A 17,710-nucleotide genomic window follows, 5' to 3' on the forward strand; every position below is an offset into this window, starting at 1 on the left:
CTCATAGCAATGTTTTTAATTATTTCAGGAGGAAGAGCCTTTTTGCTCTTGTTTCTTTTTAGAAAGGTTTGCTCCTTGTTCTGAGGGATGTGTCCCAAATGAAGCTTTAAAATTGGTAGGCTTTATAGAACCCATCCCTTGTGAACATGATGAATGTGCTTTTAACATTTCTTTGTCTCTTGGTGCGTTGGAGCTGTTATGAATGCACTTTAGTTAGCATGATTTAAATTAATCTGGCTATTAAAGTAATGCAAGCATGACTAAGATCATGTACAGATTGATTTAAAAGATTTAGAATAAGTCTTTCTGCATGTTTCCTTCAGATCTACTTCAGTAGATTTTGCTATCAGTTTACTTATGGCTGGTGAAATAGATCTCTTGCTTTGCTCAGCTGTGACATTTAGACTTGCTCTGAGTATGAAATGCTACGTGGAAGTTCTGTCTGGTTTCTTGCAGGGTTGGCTTTGGGATTCTCTGAAGCATAGACAGACTAAATTTCCTTAACAGGCTGTCCTCCTAGGATGCAGTGAAGGGGTGAGGGCGGGGGGGGCAGTGGGGAAAGGCCAGGATGCAGGAAGGGAGCACTGTCAGCATGTGAGTGAGTGGAGATCACACCTGTCTGCAGGGCTACACTGCCTGCAGTTGAGACACAGCATTTCCAGGGAAATTGTCCCTGTGCTGTGATACGTCACCAGCGTGCCGAGCCACGGAACCACAGTTCTGGTGGGAGGTTCTTTTATTTTTCCTTATGTGAGTTGCCAGAGTCAGGACCTAATAAATGACAGATTGTCCATACCTAAATCTGGGTCTGATCTCACAACACACAGATTGCAGTGTATTTAGAACATGATCTCAGGTTCAGATTTCCTGGTTGGGAGTCTGCATCCTTCAATTCCTTCTCCTCCTCCCTTCCTCTGCTTTTGAAGGAGGTGGAAGGTGGAGAGGAGACTGTAAACAGGGGAAAAATACTGTAAGAAAACTCTGTGAATACAGGAACATACAAGTCTTAAAAGAATTGAACAAACAATCCATGCCCAGCTGCATCTGATATTTAAGATATTATACTACATCTCCTTCATACCAATACTCCTCACAAAAGTGTTCTACGTACATGTGCAATGGCATGAATGTAATTTAAAGCAATTAATGTAATTTAAATATCTATTTATTATAACTATACAAATTATGACTTCTCTTAATTTCATAAGAACATATAATCAGAAAGGGTCAGAAAGCCCTGTAAACAAGGATGAATTGTCATGGCTTTTTGAAAGTATTTTCAAATCTGCTTTATTTCTGAATTTTTCATGGAATACTCTCCTCAATTAACTTGATTCTAGAGTTGAATTTGTTTTTCCTAGTATAAGTCTGTGATAATTTTCCATAGTGAACAGCAACAGAAGATCTCAGAAATATTTATCTTGGAACCAGGTTTGAGATCTCTCTGGGACAGTTTTCTAGTATGTTCTCCAGGACAAAGTATCTTGAAATAGACTAACCAGTTTATTTTCAGACTACCATTGCCCTCTAGTGTCTTTGTTTTGGATGGAAAAGGATTAAGCATTGCTCCTGACACCATAGAGGGGAGAACAAAAATATTAGATTATTTGCTTTAATTGCCTTTTGCAGAGTACAGGCAAGAATGCAGATATTTTCAAATATTAAGTTCACTCATTGACCTTTCACTAAAACAAGAGTTGTGCTAAGAGAATTTTCCTAACAAGAACAATGATTTTGCTTAGGTGAAATTTAAAATAAAACCCCTGGAAATCTTTTATGATTAAAGAATCCATATGCTTTTAAGGAAAAGTTGTTCTTCTCTGCCTTAGATAATTGTACCTGTTGTAGCAACTTTCAAAATATCTCAGATAAACTTGCTTTCTCTGCCATCAGTAGTGACTACATTGTGAGTGTTGGATGCTGCTAATATTACAGCGGTGCTTGGAAAATAAAAAGCAGTACATAAAAACCTGTGGAAAAAACTAAACTGTGGCCTAGGGATAAGGACAGAAAAGGAGAGGAAGAAAGAGGAGTTTAAGTGAACAGTACCAGTAGTATTTTTGCTGTGGTTTTCCCTCTCTCTTGGAAATAATATTCCTCTGTTTTTATCCACTCACAGATTATTCAGTGACGTCCTGCTAACAAACTCTGAGAAACCACAGTTTAAGGTAGAGTTGAACATTGATTTGCTGATGTTTATGGAAGTGCCAGGCTGTGAGTATCTACACATTAATTGACAGAGAGGGTAGAGGAGAACTGGCTTTCTTTGCCTTTATGGTTCTTTCCAGCAGTATTTGGATTCCTGTGCTGAATTGTATCCTCAGAAAGGGGCCATGGTGTGACCCATGAGTGTTCAAGTGCAGTTGCTGTCCTGGAGCCCATTTGTGTAGCTAATGATGATGCTCCATCTGAGCAGAGGCTGCCAAGTAATGTGGGTCCCTTGCAGTGAGAGGAAGCACCTTGTGAAGCTGATTTTGCTACGTGAGACCATCAGCACATTGCTGCCAACCCCAGTGCTGGGGCATTTTGGGAGCCACATCTGGTCCCACTGGGGAGCTGCCCCAGGGCACTTCTCCTGGAAGACATGTTCCATGTGTCTTGTCAGCCTCCTGGCAGTTTGGGGATGTGACTGGAGTATCAAAATTGTCACCTGTCCCGGCCTTTAGAGTTTCCTTTGTCCCTGCTTTTATTTCTGAGTGGAAAAACATGCATCTAGAGTCTTATTTTCTATTCACTAAAGGAATGGTGCCAGAAGTTGGGGCTTTAGATGAGCAGTGTGGTGAGATGAGTGGTGAGGTGTGAGCAGTCAAGTTTTGTTTTCCTTTATCACATTTTGTGCTATGTTTTTGTTCCCCATTCTGTATTAGATTCCTACCAAGCTAAAAGAGGCGTTGAAAATCTCCAAGGAATGCATAGAAAAGCGATTAACAGAAGAACAGAAATTGGTAATGTCTGCATTTCTTTATTACCTACAGAAATTTCATTTCCTCTTATCATTTTTACATGCAGAAAATGAGTTTTTACTCAAAATTGATTTTGAGTAATATAGGCTTTCATCAACAGATTTGCTTTCCCAAAAATGCAGTATGAGGACTTGTAGAACAGCTGTTAACTGTGTGGCATTTCACTGTTTTAAGTGATGCAGCTTCACAGGCAGTGGCTCCCAAGTTAAAGGATAATTTTGACTGCAGTATAAGCCTCCATCCTTTACCAGCAACAGTAAAGATAAAAGCTAAAAATGAAAAAAAAAAAATCTAAACAAACTGACTACAGCATATTTTCTTGTACCCCAAATGTGTTGTTTGAAAACATTTAAGATCTTAACATGGTTCTTTTTCTATTTTTTCCTTCATTTTGAAGATTCACCAGCACAGAAGGCTGACAAGAGCTCAATCTCATCATGGCTCTGAAGAAGAAAAAAAGAAAAGGAAGATCTTAGCACGAAAAGTAAGAAATCTTTAAATGGGTTTCTCACAGAGAAAAAGATGTGTATATTTTTTGAATGTTTAGCATGAATCGGTTTAGCCACAGGTACATGGCTCTGTTCTGTCCTGTGTTTTTCTGCACTACTTCCTCATTGTTTTCACTTCTGTAGCTGAGCAATGTATTTACTAAAACGTTGAAGTTACAATGGTATCTGACTTGTATATTGCTTCAACCTGTGAGAGGTTGCTGTATGCACCCTGTCTTGGTTAACAGCTCATACACAGACGAGCTGCTGTGCTGCTTCCCAGGGAGGGCATTGGAGCCTGTTTCAGTCTGCTCCTGCAGCACTGTCTGCGTTGCTCTTCCTTGCTGGTGGGTCGGTTTTCTGCCTTTCCCTTGTGGTCAGAAGGCACTGGAGTTGCCCTGGTGCCTGCCTGGAGATATTTGAGCACAGAACAGCCTTGCTGCTCTTGTCAGCATGTGTTGGGAATGGGGAGAGGAATGTTGGGCATTGATAAACCTTGTGTGATATAGCAGATGGCTGTTAGAAATCTGTTTGTCAGTTGAATCCTTATCACAGAAAGTGATTATTCATTCCCATCTTCTGTTTTCTCTGCTTCCTTTCAAAGAAGTCAAAACGTTCTGCCTATGAAAGTGGGGAAGAACACTCAGCAAAATACAGCAACTCAAATAACTCAGGTAACTACAGAGAGAAAAGTTTGCTTCTACACATCTGTGTCATTTCTTTTGTTGTTACTGTCATTTTCTGTCTGAAAAGATCCAGGATTACCATCAGTTTACATACTAATATTGGACTACCAAAGCCTGATAACCACTGCTTTGGGTATTTAGCGATAGATAAATTGAGAGCTTAAAAATATTGTCAATGTTAGATTTTCAGCTGTTTAATTTAAAGTAATGTTTCGTCTGTGTCCCATTCCTCAAAAAAGAACCCAAACCAAACCAATCAGTCTCTTTGTTCTGTTTTATATTTGAGTTGAATAACAATATTCATTATATGGGCCATTTAAGAATGGAGTCTTCAGGGAGACTCTTTATGGTGATCTGTATTACATAGTAAGGTGTTAAGATGAATGAGAAAATTATCTGTTTAATTGCTGCTTCAGGGCCAAATTCCAAAACAACAATGCCTTTGACAGGTCTTTATTTAGTTAGATGGTATGGTTGGTACTATGGAACAGATAAAAGAGCTGACTTGCTTGGCTAAAATGTGTCTGAAAGCAACTTGTTGTGGACTAGTTAGATATCAGAGTAACTTGTGGAGTACAGCAACTGATTGAACATCATCTCTTAGGGGAGATGGGTACCATCGATGCAGTGGCACAACTTTTAAGGGGAGCAGAATTTGGATGCTGAAATCAAACAGCCTAAGCAGCAGAAAAGAAGTGTTTCCCATAGAGGAATGCACTTCCCATATGTTTGGAGATCCTCTGATGCTCTGTACTATAAAGCTGCTCTGTTCAGATTGGGTCCAAGTGACACTGTTCCTATGAATGGGAGTCTTTCCCAAGATTTCAATGGAAGCAGGGTTGGATCTTCAATCAATAAAGTTGGCCTATTTCCAACAACCTTTCTTGTCTGACTGTTGAGCTGCCATGTCACAGCTGTAGTTACTAGACTGTTGTTTTATTTAGCAGGCTCTGGGGCAAGTTCCCCTTTAACATCTCCATCATCCCCCACTCCGCCCTCTACAGCAGGTAAGTTCAAGAGTCATTGTTTTATGTTTTTGGGTTTTTTTATTCCCCTCTGCTCCTCAGTGGTGGGTGTTATTTTCAAGGATGACTAAGGGATGGTGGTTTTCAAGGATGGAACACGGAGATGACAATTATCTTGTGTCAGCCTGAGTGTGGGCATGTGAGCCATTCTCTGTGGCTCTCTTTTGAGGGCCATAGAAAACCTTTTAATAGTCTTCTTTTTCATTTAATAACCTTTCCTGAGATATACATGATATGATTTATCCATAGAGTGTAAGTGCTTGCTTCAAAGTCTCTTTTACTGCAGGCCTACTGACATTGCTACTTTCCAGACATTTTTTGGGCCTTACGTTGCAGTATGCATTTGTTCTGGTGTTAATGGTCTGTTGACTCTGAAATACTGCTTGTTCATCCCTTGTGCATTGTCTCTTTACTCCTGTACTGCTGTGATGTATTTTCAGAAATTTTGGGTGTGACAAATTCAGTCGTTTAGGCTGTGTAAATCTGCCCAGTTATGCTACAGCCCATTGATAACCCAGTAGAGCTCATAGAAATGAGTCAGAGACTGATTTGGGTTAAAAATAATATCTTTATTATTTTTGACCTGTTCTGTTTTTCAGTCTGCAGGGTAGCTGTGCAGACAGTTTTGCTAATGTTTAGGACAGGTGATGCGAAGTGGTGAAGAATCTGCTTGAGTGAGCAATAGAAATACTCTGAAAGTTTGATTACAAATCTGAGTATTGAGCAACAGTGGATGTTCTTCAGGCTGAAAGGCTGGAAGAGGAGCACTGGCAAATATTCCTGGAGGGGAAACAGTCCATAGCATTGCCGTTTGTTACGGTGACTCATGCCATAGGATTTCTAGTCCCAGGAACTTTCTACACAGAACAACTCAGTAACTAACATGATGCAATCAAATTTGTGTTTGCTGTGAATGATTTTTCAAAGGACACTGCAGTCTGTGTGATGTAATTCAAATCAGTCATGCTGAAATTCAAATTAGTAATTTCTCCTTCAAGGTGAGGGTATGAGAAATGCGTATCTTAGGAACTAAATTCTCCCAATTAGCCTAAACAAAATAATTAGTGTTACTGTGTTGCACAGTAACAGTGCTGCTCTCAGGATGCACCCACTGTTAGCTGGAGGGTTTGTTGCAAGTTCTGTGTGCTTTAATAAAGAAGTAGCTGAAAATCCAAAAGAAAACCTTGTGCCTCCAAAATGGACAGATGAAAACAATTTTTTCTTTTTCCATAAAACTACCTTTTAGTTATGTTTTAACTTGGACTTGTTGGAACTTGGTTTAAAGCTTTTTCAAGTTTTAAGCATGCGATGCAGGTTTATGTGTTGATGTGACTCAAATGGCTAAAAAATGGCTCAAGTTTGGGCTCAAAACTTTTATCTGTTCCAACCATATTGTCACAGTGTCTTGTTCACCTTGCTGCCAGTGTGCTCCTGATGACTTGTGGTGATCAGCCCCATCTGACATGGTGCATGTGGCCCTACCTGCATTCATGGGAAAGGGCTTTAGTGAGCTGATGGCTTGGATGGTGTTCATGAAGTGTAAAGGCAAATGGCACATTTTCAGGAATGCTTTTGTGAGTAGAACTCATAGAAGAAATTTCAGATATTAGTTCTAAGAGAAAACTAGTGTGCTGAATTTTTTCACCAGCAGTGTTGTAGTTTTAGCTGTTCTAAGCAGGTATGCTATTACTGGCTCAATGAAAGACCCACTGGCCCCATGGTAGGATTTAGTGACAAGTGATGCCTTTGTAGCTTGTATCTCTCTCTTCCAGTTTCCTTGTACTTACTAAGGGTATTTACCTCTAAACCAAAATTGCTTGTGGGTATCAGTGTGGTGAGATGATTCTCAAAAGGGCATTGAGGCTTTCAGTCTGTCTGTCTGGTTTGGTTGTGGTCGTGTTAGAATCAGGGCATCTCAAAGCATCCTGGTGATGTGATGCCAAGGCAAAATTGAGGCTGATGAGGAAAAGTGCACCCAGCAGAAGGTCTTGCCATCATTTGGTAACCAACCAAATGTGGTGTGTGGGCATGTGCAGAGCCAGAGACACTGACCAAAGGGCTCCAGGCTGACATGTCCTAGGGAAGGAACCTGTTCGGGGGTTTCTCACACGTTGAGAGGTGCTTTGTCTCTGAACAAAGGCCTTGTGAGACTTGGCTTGCACCAGAGTGCTTGGTATAGTTGATGGAAGACAGACTAAGAAATAAAATGGTGGTTGGCTTTCACTGTCTTTGTAATGGCAGCTGCAGCTGTAGGATTGAGTGCATGGCCTGCTTTGAGGGGAAAGGTGTCCACTGGAAACATTGGCTCTTATGGGCTGCTGTCATTGATGAGAATGTTTTGGGCTGGTGTTGTTGCAGATACTTGGCTAAATAACCTCTTTGAAGGACATTGGTTAGATCATGGCAAGTGATTCTAATGCAACATCCTGTGTCTCTGACATTCTCCCTTGAAGGTCTGGTTCTTTTTTTCTCCCCATTTCTTTGCTTCTTTGAAAATCTGTTGGTTTTCTTTGTGGATATGAGCTGTGGCTAGGATTAAAAGAGATGCAGAACACTGTGATAGGGGTTATTTAAAACTTCACTGAATCTTCTCTAAATCCAATAAGCCCATGAAATACCAGCATGATGTTTTACAACAGAGAAAAGTTTGTGGGGTGTTACTTTTGCTTTCCTGGGCTTTTCTGCAGGAACAAAGTGAGAGTTGTACTTAACAATCTTTTTCTGTGCCAGTTATTCTAAATCCTTCAGCACAATATAGGTTTCATTGGCATCCATATGGTGCATCTTGCCTGCCCTTCACCTTTCTGTAAGACAATTTGAATGCTTTAGGAAGCGCTTTTCCTGAGTGTCTCTGACTTGTAAGTGTAAATACAGGTGTTAATACAGCGGGAAGTGTTCCTTGAACGGAATGGATTTCATCTCCTATGGCTAATCTTCCTGCAGATTTCCTGCTAAATCTCTCTAAATGCACTTTAATCCTGTAAAGGTTGAATTATGGCCTGTGCAGCTGGAAGCATTTGTGTTGTATTTGGTGATCAAGTATAATAATGCCTAGAGTGTGGAAAATGGTGGTTCATTATTCAGAATTGGACAAAGTATTGTAAATGTATATTGAAATAGTCAATCCACTGTCCTCATATTTGTCAGTGAATAAGAATGTATTGACTTTTGTACTAACTTTTCAGCTAACAGTATCTGTTTTTCTTACTTTGACACGAGAACCGGATGATTAACTTGTGTCCTCTCTCTTTCTCTGCTGTCTTCAATAGAGCATGCATCATTTTGAACGTGAATTTTCGGAAAAGTAAGCTAATGCTGATTTATCTCTTTAAAGATGCTCTGTTTCTAAATGGGAAAGTTGAATGCAAATCTTGAACTTAGTATTGGGAGGGAATAGAAAAAAAAATCTGAATGTTCCTACAGATTATTTTAATGAAATGCAGCATCTTTAAAACCTCACTAAAATGATTTTCTTTGTTCGCATCCCATTCTCAGCCAAGTTTTTAATGCTGTTTGCACTATTACTGTCACTTTAAATTCATAATTAAGTTTTTGTTTCAATTCAGGCATCAAGTTTACAGCATCTGATTTACTTCCTATTCCTTTTAACACACTCTTTTAACAAAAATGTCCCTGTAAAAACCCTTGGTAAGTTCTTGTTTGAGTGTTTTATTCTTACAACTGCATGAATGAGTAGAACGTGTGTGTGCAGGCAATGTCTTCTAACATGTATATTGGAAAGGCCTACTGACAACTGAGCACTTGTCTTAAGTGATTTTTTCTAGTAAATACAGGAAAATTTATCACTGTTGGGCAGAACAGTTTAATCTGTAGATGTAACTACATATGAGTACCTGTGTGTGAACTCAGATGTCCTTTTCACCACTCATGTCAAGAAGGGAAGGACAGCTTGGTTTGGACTGACTAACTAAAATGAATTGATATGAAGATTTTTGGAATCATGTTCTTAATTACCAGGTTCAATATGTAATGCTCATGGCTAGTCAGATACCATTCTGAACCCTGTATTTATGTTTTAAGGCAGAGCTCGGGTGTAAGAGTATCATTGTCTGTTATCAGTCTCACAAGAGTTTAATTGCATGGTGTTGTCAGCAGCTCTATTTCAATAACAGTGAGTCTTGAGGAATTTAACAATTTTCGAGGAAGGAAGGTGACCTCTCCCCCTATACTTCCTGTCTTTTCTACCCCCCTTGTAAAATAACCAGACCAAAATTTGAAGATAGACATGGAATCTTGGCCTAATAATACTTAGTCATCCAAGCATTTTGTGTCTTTTTTGCTCTCCCTCTCTGTCAAACATGTGCCTTCTTCCACTGTACGTGTTACCGTTGTATTTGTATTCCCTGCAGAGTTCTGGCCGCTGTTTTTGTGGCCAATTCCCTATTGCACCTTGTACAACTACTTGCATAGCCTCTTCAGCCTCACCTTGCAATTCCAGACAAAAATCTTGGCTTTGTTCTCTGCAGTTCTTGCATCTCTTTGAAGCCATTTTGTATATGAGTAGCTGCTCTTGGTGCTCTTACAGCAGCTCACCTGATCTGTTTGGGGACAGGTTGGTGTGCCAGTCCTACAGCCTCTGCTCTGAGCACTTCAACTATAAAATGGTTACTTGAACTGTTCTTGGTCATGTTCTTCCTTTGGCAAAGTGCCAAGTTTCCCTTTCCTGGCAGCCCATCTATGTAAGAAACAGGACTCTGACCCAGGGAATGGTTTTCCAGTATTCCTAATAGTAAATTGACTCACATCTTTGATAAGTGTAAAAAGCAGTTTTGGGTAAGTTAGAAGCCATTGTGTTACGTTTTGATTACTTCAGAGAACAGTTGATCCACATGCACCAGGAACATTAAATTGTTTCAGTTGATCTCTGGTATTTCTGTTAGGATTTGAGTATTTCCTCTGAAAGGGAAGAGAGTGAAGATGAGCTCAGTATGTACTTCCATGTTTTGTTTTCACAGAAGGTTTTCATGCCAATGAGAATTTCTCCTGAAGAGCTGGAAGTGCTACAATCACAGCACATATTAACGTACACTGGCAAAATTGGACACTTTGTGTGAATATTCTGCATTTTGAGCTTGCTCCCATATGGGAAAAGCCTCTCTTCAAAGACTAGTACAAATAGAAAATAAGGGAGCTTTATGTCTTTCATCTAGTAGAATAACTGCCTAATAACAGCAGTGATGTTTTTACTGCTACTTGTTAGTCTGAAAACAAGTGTTAGTGAGGAATTGAGAGAGAAATGGAGCACAGAGAACTTTTGTCTGCTTTTTTTCTGCAGTTGAGCTTTATCTTTCCTCAAATACCTTGAGTCTGTGTGGCATAATGTCCTTCAACTGCTTGGTATTTTCTCACTTCATAGCAAGCAGTTCTACTTCAGTAACCACAGTGTCTTGGTTGCCCTTGTGTTGTTTTGTTTTGTCCAGTATCCTTATTCTTGCCACTTACCAGTATATTTCTGTTTGTAGGTTAGAGCTACTGGAAGCAAGTGTTAGACTATAGGTGCCATTTGTCTCTCTAGTCTTCACGTGGAACAGCTCATGATCTAGATGATGGAGTTAAAATTCACTGCTGAATAGTTCTAAGATACTAATCATTATGCCCCTACTCCTTCTAGAATATATGAGACAAGATAGGCCTATTATCATTACTATACTTGTGTAGAAATGACAGTGCAATGTGCAGCAGCAGAGCTGCACAAGATCAGGGTGTTTGGCAGAGCAGCTTGGGGCAAATTAGGCCACCTGCCCGAAACTGAACTGCCAGGAAGCACCTCCATGCTGGCCCTCACTGCTGGGCTAGCTCCCCACATGCACTGCTGTGGGCTCTGGCTTCCCAGGGAGTCAGGACGTGGAGGCTGAGGAATGATGAGAAGCACACAGTGGATGTTTGACTGGGGTAGAGAGCAAGGGTCAAAGTGTAAAGGTGGCTGGTGGGAACAGGAGAGGCAGGCAAGGTGTGTGTGTCACAGTGTTGTGGTTCATTCAGTCTGTCCAACAAGCATTCGTTACAACATGTTTGAAGAAAGTGGACTGCGGAAGTGTAAAACACTTCCAGAAAACTCTATCTGCAGTTAGTACTTTAAAAATGGAATATAATCTGACCAAGCAAAATGGTCATCACAAATATTAGTGATGCGGTCCTTCAAAGAACATAAAGTGTGTTAAGTAAGTAAGAACAGGTAGTAAAATTTGCTTCCAGTCTTTGTTACTGTTCATGTCCCAAACTGCTTTACTAGGCACAAACAAGAGCTGGGAAGTCCCATTAAGTGATCTCCATTTCCCTCAGAAGATCACATTTGAGTCATGATTTGCATCCCTGAGTACTGAGGCCCTTCAGGCTTCATTTCAGAGGTGTTTCAGATGACACGACTCACCTGCAGATAGAGGGATTTGATCACTTGGGCATTTCCCATCTGTTCTGTTCTTCACACTCCACTGGCATTCAAGGGATGATGTGAGTAGGGCAGGACTGACCATGTCCAGCCAAGCAGCCACAGTCCTCTGTGGCAGGACACCCTTGGCATAATCAAACTATATCTTCTCTCCCTGGCTCAACAGGAGCATCATCCATACCCCCAGCACCGCCTCCGCCACCCCCGCCACCAGCAGCTCCTCCCCTGAGTACAGAGGTGCCAACGCCGCAGCCCGACGTCAGTGCGAGCCGGGGAGCCTTGCTCAGCTCCATCCAAAACTTTCAGAAAGGAACTCTGAAGAAAACACAGACGTGCGACTACAGTGCTCCCAGGATCAGCTGAGGCCACTGGTCATTCCAGGATTGAATTCCCTCTCCCCCTCCTGTGCTGACCCTCCTGACCAGCAACTGACCCACCAGCACTGATGACGCTGGAGCTCCGTTCTGCCTGATTTCAGCTTTCCTCGAGCAGCAGCACTGCCCTGCCCGAATTGCCTCCCCATGCTGTGATAAGTACTCCATTCTTTACTGGGTTTCAAGAATTATGTTCTCTGGCTACAATTGCAGGGGTACAGCAGCTTCTATATAGCTGAATAAAAATCTGAAAATAGGAATGACCATGATGATGGTGAATTAATGCATTTTTTCCTAGCTCTATTCCACCCCTTTTTTCAAATTACAGGGATGTAGTTTTAGTCTGCTCAGTTTTTCAACTCTTTCCATGCACTTGTAACTCATTGTAATTCTTGCTGCATTGAATCAACAAGTCTTGTTTTAGATAATCCAACCCTTAAAGCATACTGCACAGGTGAGGGAACTGGAGAATTAAATCTTATTCCCACCATATTTGCTGGTGGAGTTAAAATGCTGTCTCATTAAGCTTGTTTAAATGGACATCCTACCTGCCACTCCAAGGGAAAGTGTTTTTAAATGAGGAAACAGTTGAAATGGGAGTTAATAGGGCACGGGGATGTTATTCTTGATTTAGTTAAATGCAAAGTTACTTCAAGTTAATTCTACAGTTTAAACTTTATTGAAAGATCCTTTTTGATTTAAAACCTTAAACAAATTGCACTTTAAAGGATTATAGATAATCCATTTTTTAAAATTCAAGTACATCAGTGTTTGTTACTATGCAGAGAATGTCTGTACAAAGTTTCATGTAACCTGTGATATTCAGTCATTTTTATTAAAATGTTAATGGAATTCCTTCAGCAGTCTGGTGGGTATGTTCAGCTGGGATTGGCACCTGCAAGCCACACTTCTAAGAACCTAACAGCACCTCTGCTAAAAGGAATACCCTGAAAGGTATTCCTGGCCCTTCCCTGAAACAGGACCTGAGCTCTTCTGGCTGCTTACAGAGGTATGTCCTCTCCACCTGTTCACTGGGAAGCCACTGCTCCCGGGGTGCAGAGCAGGCCCTGCTGCACAGGCCCCTCAGGGCAGCTTTCCCTCTGTACCAAAAGCTGCTGAGGGAAGCCTGGCAGAGCATCCCTGCCCGGCAGAACTAACCCTCAGCCAAACCCTGGGATGTGGTGTTCTGCCAAAAGGCTGCCTCGACTGCTCCCCAGCTCTTCACACACAATCTGCACAACTGCTGCTTCAGACTCGGGCTCAGTGCAGCTGAATAAAGGAACTCATTTTGCTCTGCAAGACCTACAGTGGGAACATGCTGTTGTCAGCCCAGGCAAGGAGTTACAGACACCCACATGGAGCTGAGCCATAAAAGCCAAGTATCTGGACATGCATTTTTTTAATCACTCTATGTGACAGGTAGTAAAGAAAAGTTAGGTAGTGTTTCCCATCACTTACTGAAGAGGGTCAGGATCTTTATTTAAGCTCTTGTGCAGAAGCCTTTCTGCATGTGTGGAGCCCTCTTCAAACCAAACAGGGTCACCACCTCTTAACCCACACTGTGGGCTGCTGCAGCCTCTGTGCAGAGCTGCACTGGCAGGCAGGGCTTCACCCATCCAGTCTAGTCATTCCCTTCTAATAGGCCTTGTGACCATGGGCTCCTACAGCTGTACAGCACTGGGGGCCTGCTCTTGCTCTCTGCAATTGTGCACTAAACCACCGCTCCAGCGGATTTGACACAGTTCCTCTGGTACTTAAAGCCAAGCAAAAACGGAGGATTTTTTCCTCACTCTGAATTTAGAACGGGATTTCTCCACAAACAGTAGCACTAGCCCAACTGTACTGCTGAACACAAGCATTACCACATTGTTGCATATATGAAGTGTGGCTTAGGGAGCGTAACCCCATATATAAATATTCTGGGAGGTCACTATACTTTCCCCACTGTACAAAAGTTCACATAGCTTATAGAACATAAATTATGGATACAACTTGCCCAACACCAATAATGCTTTGTAAAGCAGGTACTTTAAAACATGTATTTACAACTTATATATTCAAAGCTTTCTTCACTGCAAATACTATATCCTTCACTTGAGGTATGCAGTTATCCTCTAAGATCTTTGCGTAAGGCATAGGGACATCGGCACCGGTAACACGCACAGCTGGAGCATCCAAGTAGTTAAAGGCAGGTCCTGAAACAGAAGACAGTGTCAGGTTGCCATGTACTGTGGTTTTCTCTTGATTTCCATATCTTGTTCTACTTAAACAGTTTTGTTCCTATAGTTCTAATATTCCAGAGAGTGCTGTTCCTGCTTGTTTATCTTCATGCACTGTGGTTTTTGTACCCTCCCTGTAAAAATCTCTAGAGCAAGACAGCCAAGCTCCAGCTCCTCAGATATAACCCCTAACTCTGCCTTTGCCAGGCTTTATCAAGAAGTCTTCAGGATTTAGAGGAGGGAATGAGATTGAGACATGTACTGCAAAACTTGGTACCTTCCATGATCCTGGCACAGACTTCCGCTCCTACTCCAAACTGGGGCCAACCTCCTTCTACAGTGACAAGATGGTTTGTCTTTACCACGCTGGCTTCCACTGTTTCGATATCCATTGGTCGAATGGTTCTCAGGTTTATAACCTGGGGGGAAAAGGGATAATGAGAGCTTTGCTGTGACCTGAGCCTGTCAGTCACCACCGTTTGGGTACAGGGCCCCTCAGCACTTTCATCTGTTCTGACTTTAAAGACAGGTCTTAATAAAATTTCTAACTCAGAAACATGAAAGGCACGTGCTGTTAAAGGGACTTACAAATCTAAGCAGCTTGTAGTTAATACACTGAAGTGAGCAGAGCCTGCATGAGAAGACACTCTGCTTTTTTTCCCCCATTCAGGGAAAAAGAAAGGCAACAGAAACCCCACTCACCTCACACTCTACACCTTCTTTAGCAAGTACAGTAGCTGCTTCCAGACAATGGCCAACAGGTCTTGAGTGTGCCACTAATGTAACATGAGTTCCTAGAAGAGAAACAAGTGTTAAATAGAAAAAAAACCCTTAAGATTTAAAGCTTTTTTTTCTATACCTCAGGCTCCTTTCAAGCTAACATTTAGATTCACTTGTAAATTTAAGTTCCTTATGTTTGTTTGAAAAGCTGAGCCCAGACATAGCAGGAAAAGAGGAAGACCTATGCTAAGACACAAACTTCACCCTTGAATTCAGGGAACTGAAGAGGTATTTAATATAATTACCAAGTTATCCTTTTCAAACTTTCACATAATTCAGTGGTAAATTATGAACAAATGGGGTGAAACACTGCAATGACCTCTTTTTGCATTTTTTGACAAAAATTATATACTTAGGTGAGGAAAGAAGTGTTTCAGCCATCGCCTACTTCATCTCTACACTATGGAACAAATCCTTTAGAAGGGTATTGTTTTAGTTGAGATCTGGAAAATCAGGTGATGTTTCCCTAAAAGGGTAACAGGACATGAAATCATACTACTGGATAAAAGAATAATTGAACACTTAGCATTTGAAATACTTTTCTGTGCCCTGTGACAGCAGTACCCTGAATAGCTGAGGTTAAAAAAAAAGTCCCCAACCAGGTCAGTTAATAAGGAAAAAAAACACATTCTCAGCTTACCTTGCCTTTCTACCTTAGCTTTTCCAATTGGAATAACAAATTCCTTTGACTGTGCTTGTTCAGACATTTCAAAGGGAACACCATACAGTAATTCATTTTCCAGCATCACGACTAGAAGAAAACATACTTGGATTAATGTGTATGTCTGCAGGCACAGGGCTGCACTCACCATTAGCAGTCCTGCAGCAGCTCAATACACTAAACCCATCCAGGCAACAAGGGAGTGAGGAGAATGTTTGCAGAAGCAATTAAATAAAAAAAGAAGTAAATCAGAGTCTTTACTTCAATGCTGAAGCATTTAAAAAGCTGTGTACAATTAGTCTGAAGTGAGATCAGGTATTTTACTTCCAGTACACGATGGTACAATCATCACTTTTTGAAAGGTCTCCCATTTTTCATTCAAGTTTGTGAAAAATAAAGACAAAGGTTGCCCTGCTTTCAATTAGTGACATTCTGAATTTATCATCTGAATTTCATGATCTGTAAAAATGAGTTATATTGAAGCACTGTATATGCAGGAAGGCCTCCTGACTTGTCTTCATCCATTTTAATCCCTTTATGATAGGTTTATAAATGCTTCCAGGTTTCCTGGCTGGAACAAAACTCTCACTAGGCCGTGTACCTGGCAACAGCACAATTCAGTCTGCTGTTAGCAAGGCAGGTGACTGTTAGGGAAAGAGTAAACCATTCTGTCTCTGTAAGTACCCTTCTGCTGCAGTAAAGAAAACCTGAGTGCTTTACGGTTTAACAATTTTTTTGTGGTATCTTTTAAATGGGGCAGGAGGGGAAAACAGCCATTCCTTAGGATTGAGTGCCAGGTATTGCCATGTTCTGCCCGTGCTCACCTGGATTGTCATCCCGGATGGATGCTTTCAGCAAACCCTTGGCATCCTCTGCACTCCAGGGACTGACGACCTTGAGCCCAGGGCAGTGCCCGTACCAGGCTGCGAAGCACTGGGAGTGCTGGGCGGCCACTCCGGCCGACGCTCCGTTGGGGCCCCGGAACACGATGGGAACACCGATGGATCCCGCAGACATGTAACAGGTCTTGGCAGCAGAGTTTATGACCTGGTCAATGGCTTGCATGGAGAAGTTGAACGTCATGAATTCACACACTGGTCTCAACCCTGCCTGTTAAATATGTTAAAATGTATTAGCGTGTTTTTATCTAAAAATAGTTTAATTTTTAAAACCAGAAGAGGAAGAATGCAAATGTACAAACCATAGCAGCTCCAACAGCGATTCCTGCGAAGCCCATCTGAAAAAGAAGGAAACCAAGGGGTAAGGAGCAGGGAGCAGCTGATGGAGGGATCACTGGGGTTGGAGACAGGGCAGCCTCACCTCGGATATCGGGGTGTCGATCACTCTCTTGTCCCCGTACTTCTTCCAGAGGCCCCTGGAGATCTGGAGGGCAGGAGACAGGAGTCACGGCCCGCCTGAGGCCCTTTCCCGGCCCGCCAACGGCCTCCACAAACCTTGTAGGCGCCATCGTACTGAGCCACCTCCTCGCCCAGCAGGAAGACGCGCTCGTCCCGTTCCAGCTCCTCATCCAGCGCCTGGTTCAGCGCGTCCCGCACTGTCACCTGCGAGACAGCGGCAGCCGGGCTGGGCGGGGGCACGGCCGCGCTCCCCGAACGCCGGGAGTCCCCTCAGCCCGGGGGCGAAGTCACCGCGCCGCCCGCCCGCCCCGGGGCCGGACCCAGCCCTGAGGGGCGCGAGCCCCTCTCCGGGGACAGCCCTCCCCGCTACCTGTATGGCGGCGGGCGCGGAAACGCGGAAGCCCCTGCGCTGCTGCAGCTGCTGTAGGTGCGGGGGCAGCGGTCCCACGGCGCGGCCCCGCGGGGCGAGGCGGGCGCCCGTGGCCAGGTGCCGCAGAGCCGCTGCAGCCGCCGCCATCTTGCCCGTGTCCTCTCGCCCTGCGGCCGCCGGGCCCCGCCTCCTGCGCACGCTCTCGCGAGAACTCCCCGGTGCGCGCGAAAAGGCCGAGCGGGGCGCGCGGCGTTTGGCGCCACTTCCGGCCCCGGGGGCCGCCCGGGGGGCGGGGACAACTCGCGGGGTCGCGCATGGCTCGCGCGCCCGAGCGCCCCCGCGCGCGGCCCCGGTCGGGCCCTCAGGGCCCCGCGGGG

The 17,710-nt window shown here is 43.0% G+C and overlaps 2 protein-coding genes across 8 annotated transcripts in view; one reads left to right on the forward strand and one right to left on the reverse strand.

Annotated features, from left to right (window-relative positions):
- The window catches only part of PXK (PX domain containing serine/threonine kinase like), a 35,938-nt gene extending 23,141 nt beyond the window's left edge, over window positions 1-12,797 (forward strand). For 2 of the 7 annotated variants that reach the window (XM_027700747.1, XM_027700753.1), the window contains 6 exons: window positions 2,120-2,168; window positions 2,868-2,945; window positions 3,361-3,447; window positions 4,056-4,125; window positions 5,082-5,144; window positions 11,738-12,797. In XM_027700747.1, the coding sequence (XP_027556548.1) occupies window positions 2,120-2,168; window positions 2,868-2,945; window positions 3,361-3,447; window positions 4,056-4,125; window positions 5,082-5,144; window positions 11,738-11,934 (544 nt within the window). In that variant the 3' untranslated portion in view covers window positions 11,935-12,797. Of the gene's footprint in view, window positions 1-2,119; window positions 2,169-2,867; window positions 2,946-3,360; window positions 3,448-4,055; window positions 4,126-5,081; window positions 5,145-8,431; window positions 10,532-11,737 lie in introns of those variants that run through there. The other 5 variants (XM_027700749.1, XM_027700750.1, XM_027700752.1 and 2 more) reach the window with 5 other exon arrangements.
- On the reverse strand, window positions 12,601-17,495 carry PDHB (pyruvate dehydrogenase E1 beta subunit). Its single transcript, XM_027700756.1, has 9 exons — window positions 17,334-17,495; window positions 17,060-17,167; window positions 16,926-16,988; window positions 16,807-16,842; window positions 16,430-16,715; window positions 15,585-15,695; window positions 14,867-14,958; window positions 14,442-14,583; window positions 12,601-14,140 (listed from the first exon to the last, which is right to left on the reverse strand). The coding sequence occupies exons 1-9, from the start codon at window positions 17,478-17,480 to the stop codon at window positions 13,995-13,997; spliced, it is 1,131 nt and encodes a 376-aa protein (XP_027556557.1). The 5' UTR covers window positions 17,481-17,495; the 3' UTR covers window positions 12,601-13,994.
- Window positions 17,496-17,710: the final 215 nt, after the last annotated feature.

The sequence above is a fragment of the Neopelma chrysocephalum genome, unplaced genomic scaffold (genome assembly GCF_003984885.1).
Source record: "Neopelma chrysocephalum unplaced genomic scaffold, ASM398488v2 Primary Assembly neopelma1_147, whole genome shotgun sequence".
In the NCBI taxonomy this organism is placed as follows: Eukaryota; Metazoa; Chordata; class Aves; order Passeriformes; family Pipridae; genus Neopelma; species Neopelma chrysocephalum.

What these genes read in the sequence shown, in the direction of transcription:
- PDHB (XM_027700756.1), bottom strand. Translation starts at nt 17,480, where the DNA reads ATGGCGGCGGCTGCAGCGGCTCTGCGGCACCTGGCCACGGGCGCCCGC. An exon ending in CATCCGGGATGACAATCCAG is followed by an intron (nt 15,696 to 16,429) that starts GTGAGCACGGGC and finishes GTTTTCTTCTAG; the next exon opens with TCGTGATGCTGGAAAATGAA. An exon ending in AGCTAAGGTAGAAAGGCAAG is followed by an intron (nt 14,959 to 15,584) that starts GTAAGCTGAGAA and finishes TTTCTCTTCTAG; the next exon opens with GAACTCATGTTACATTAGTG.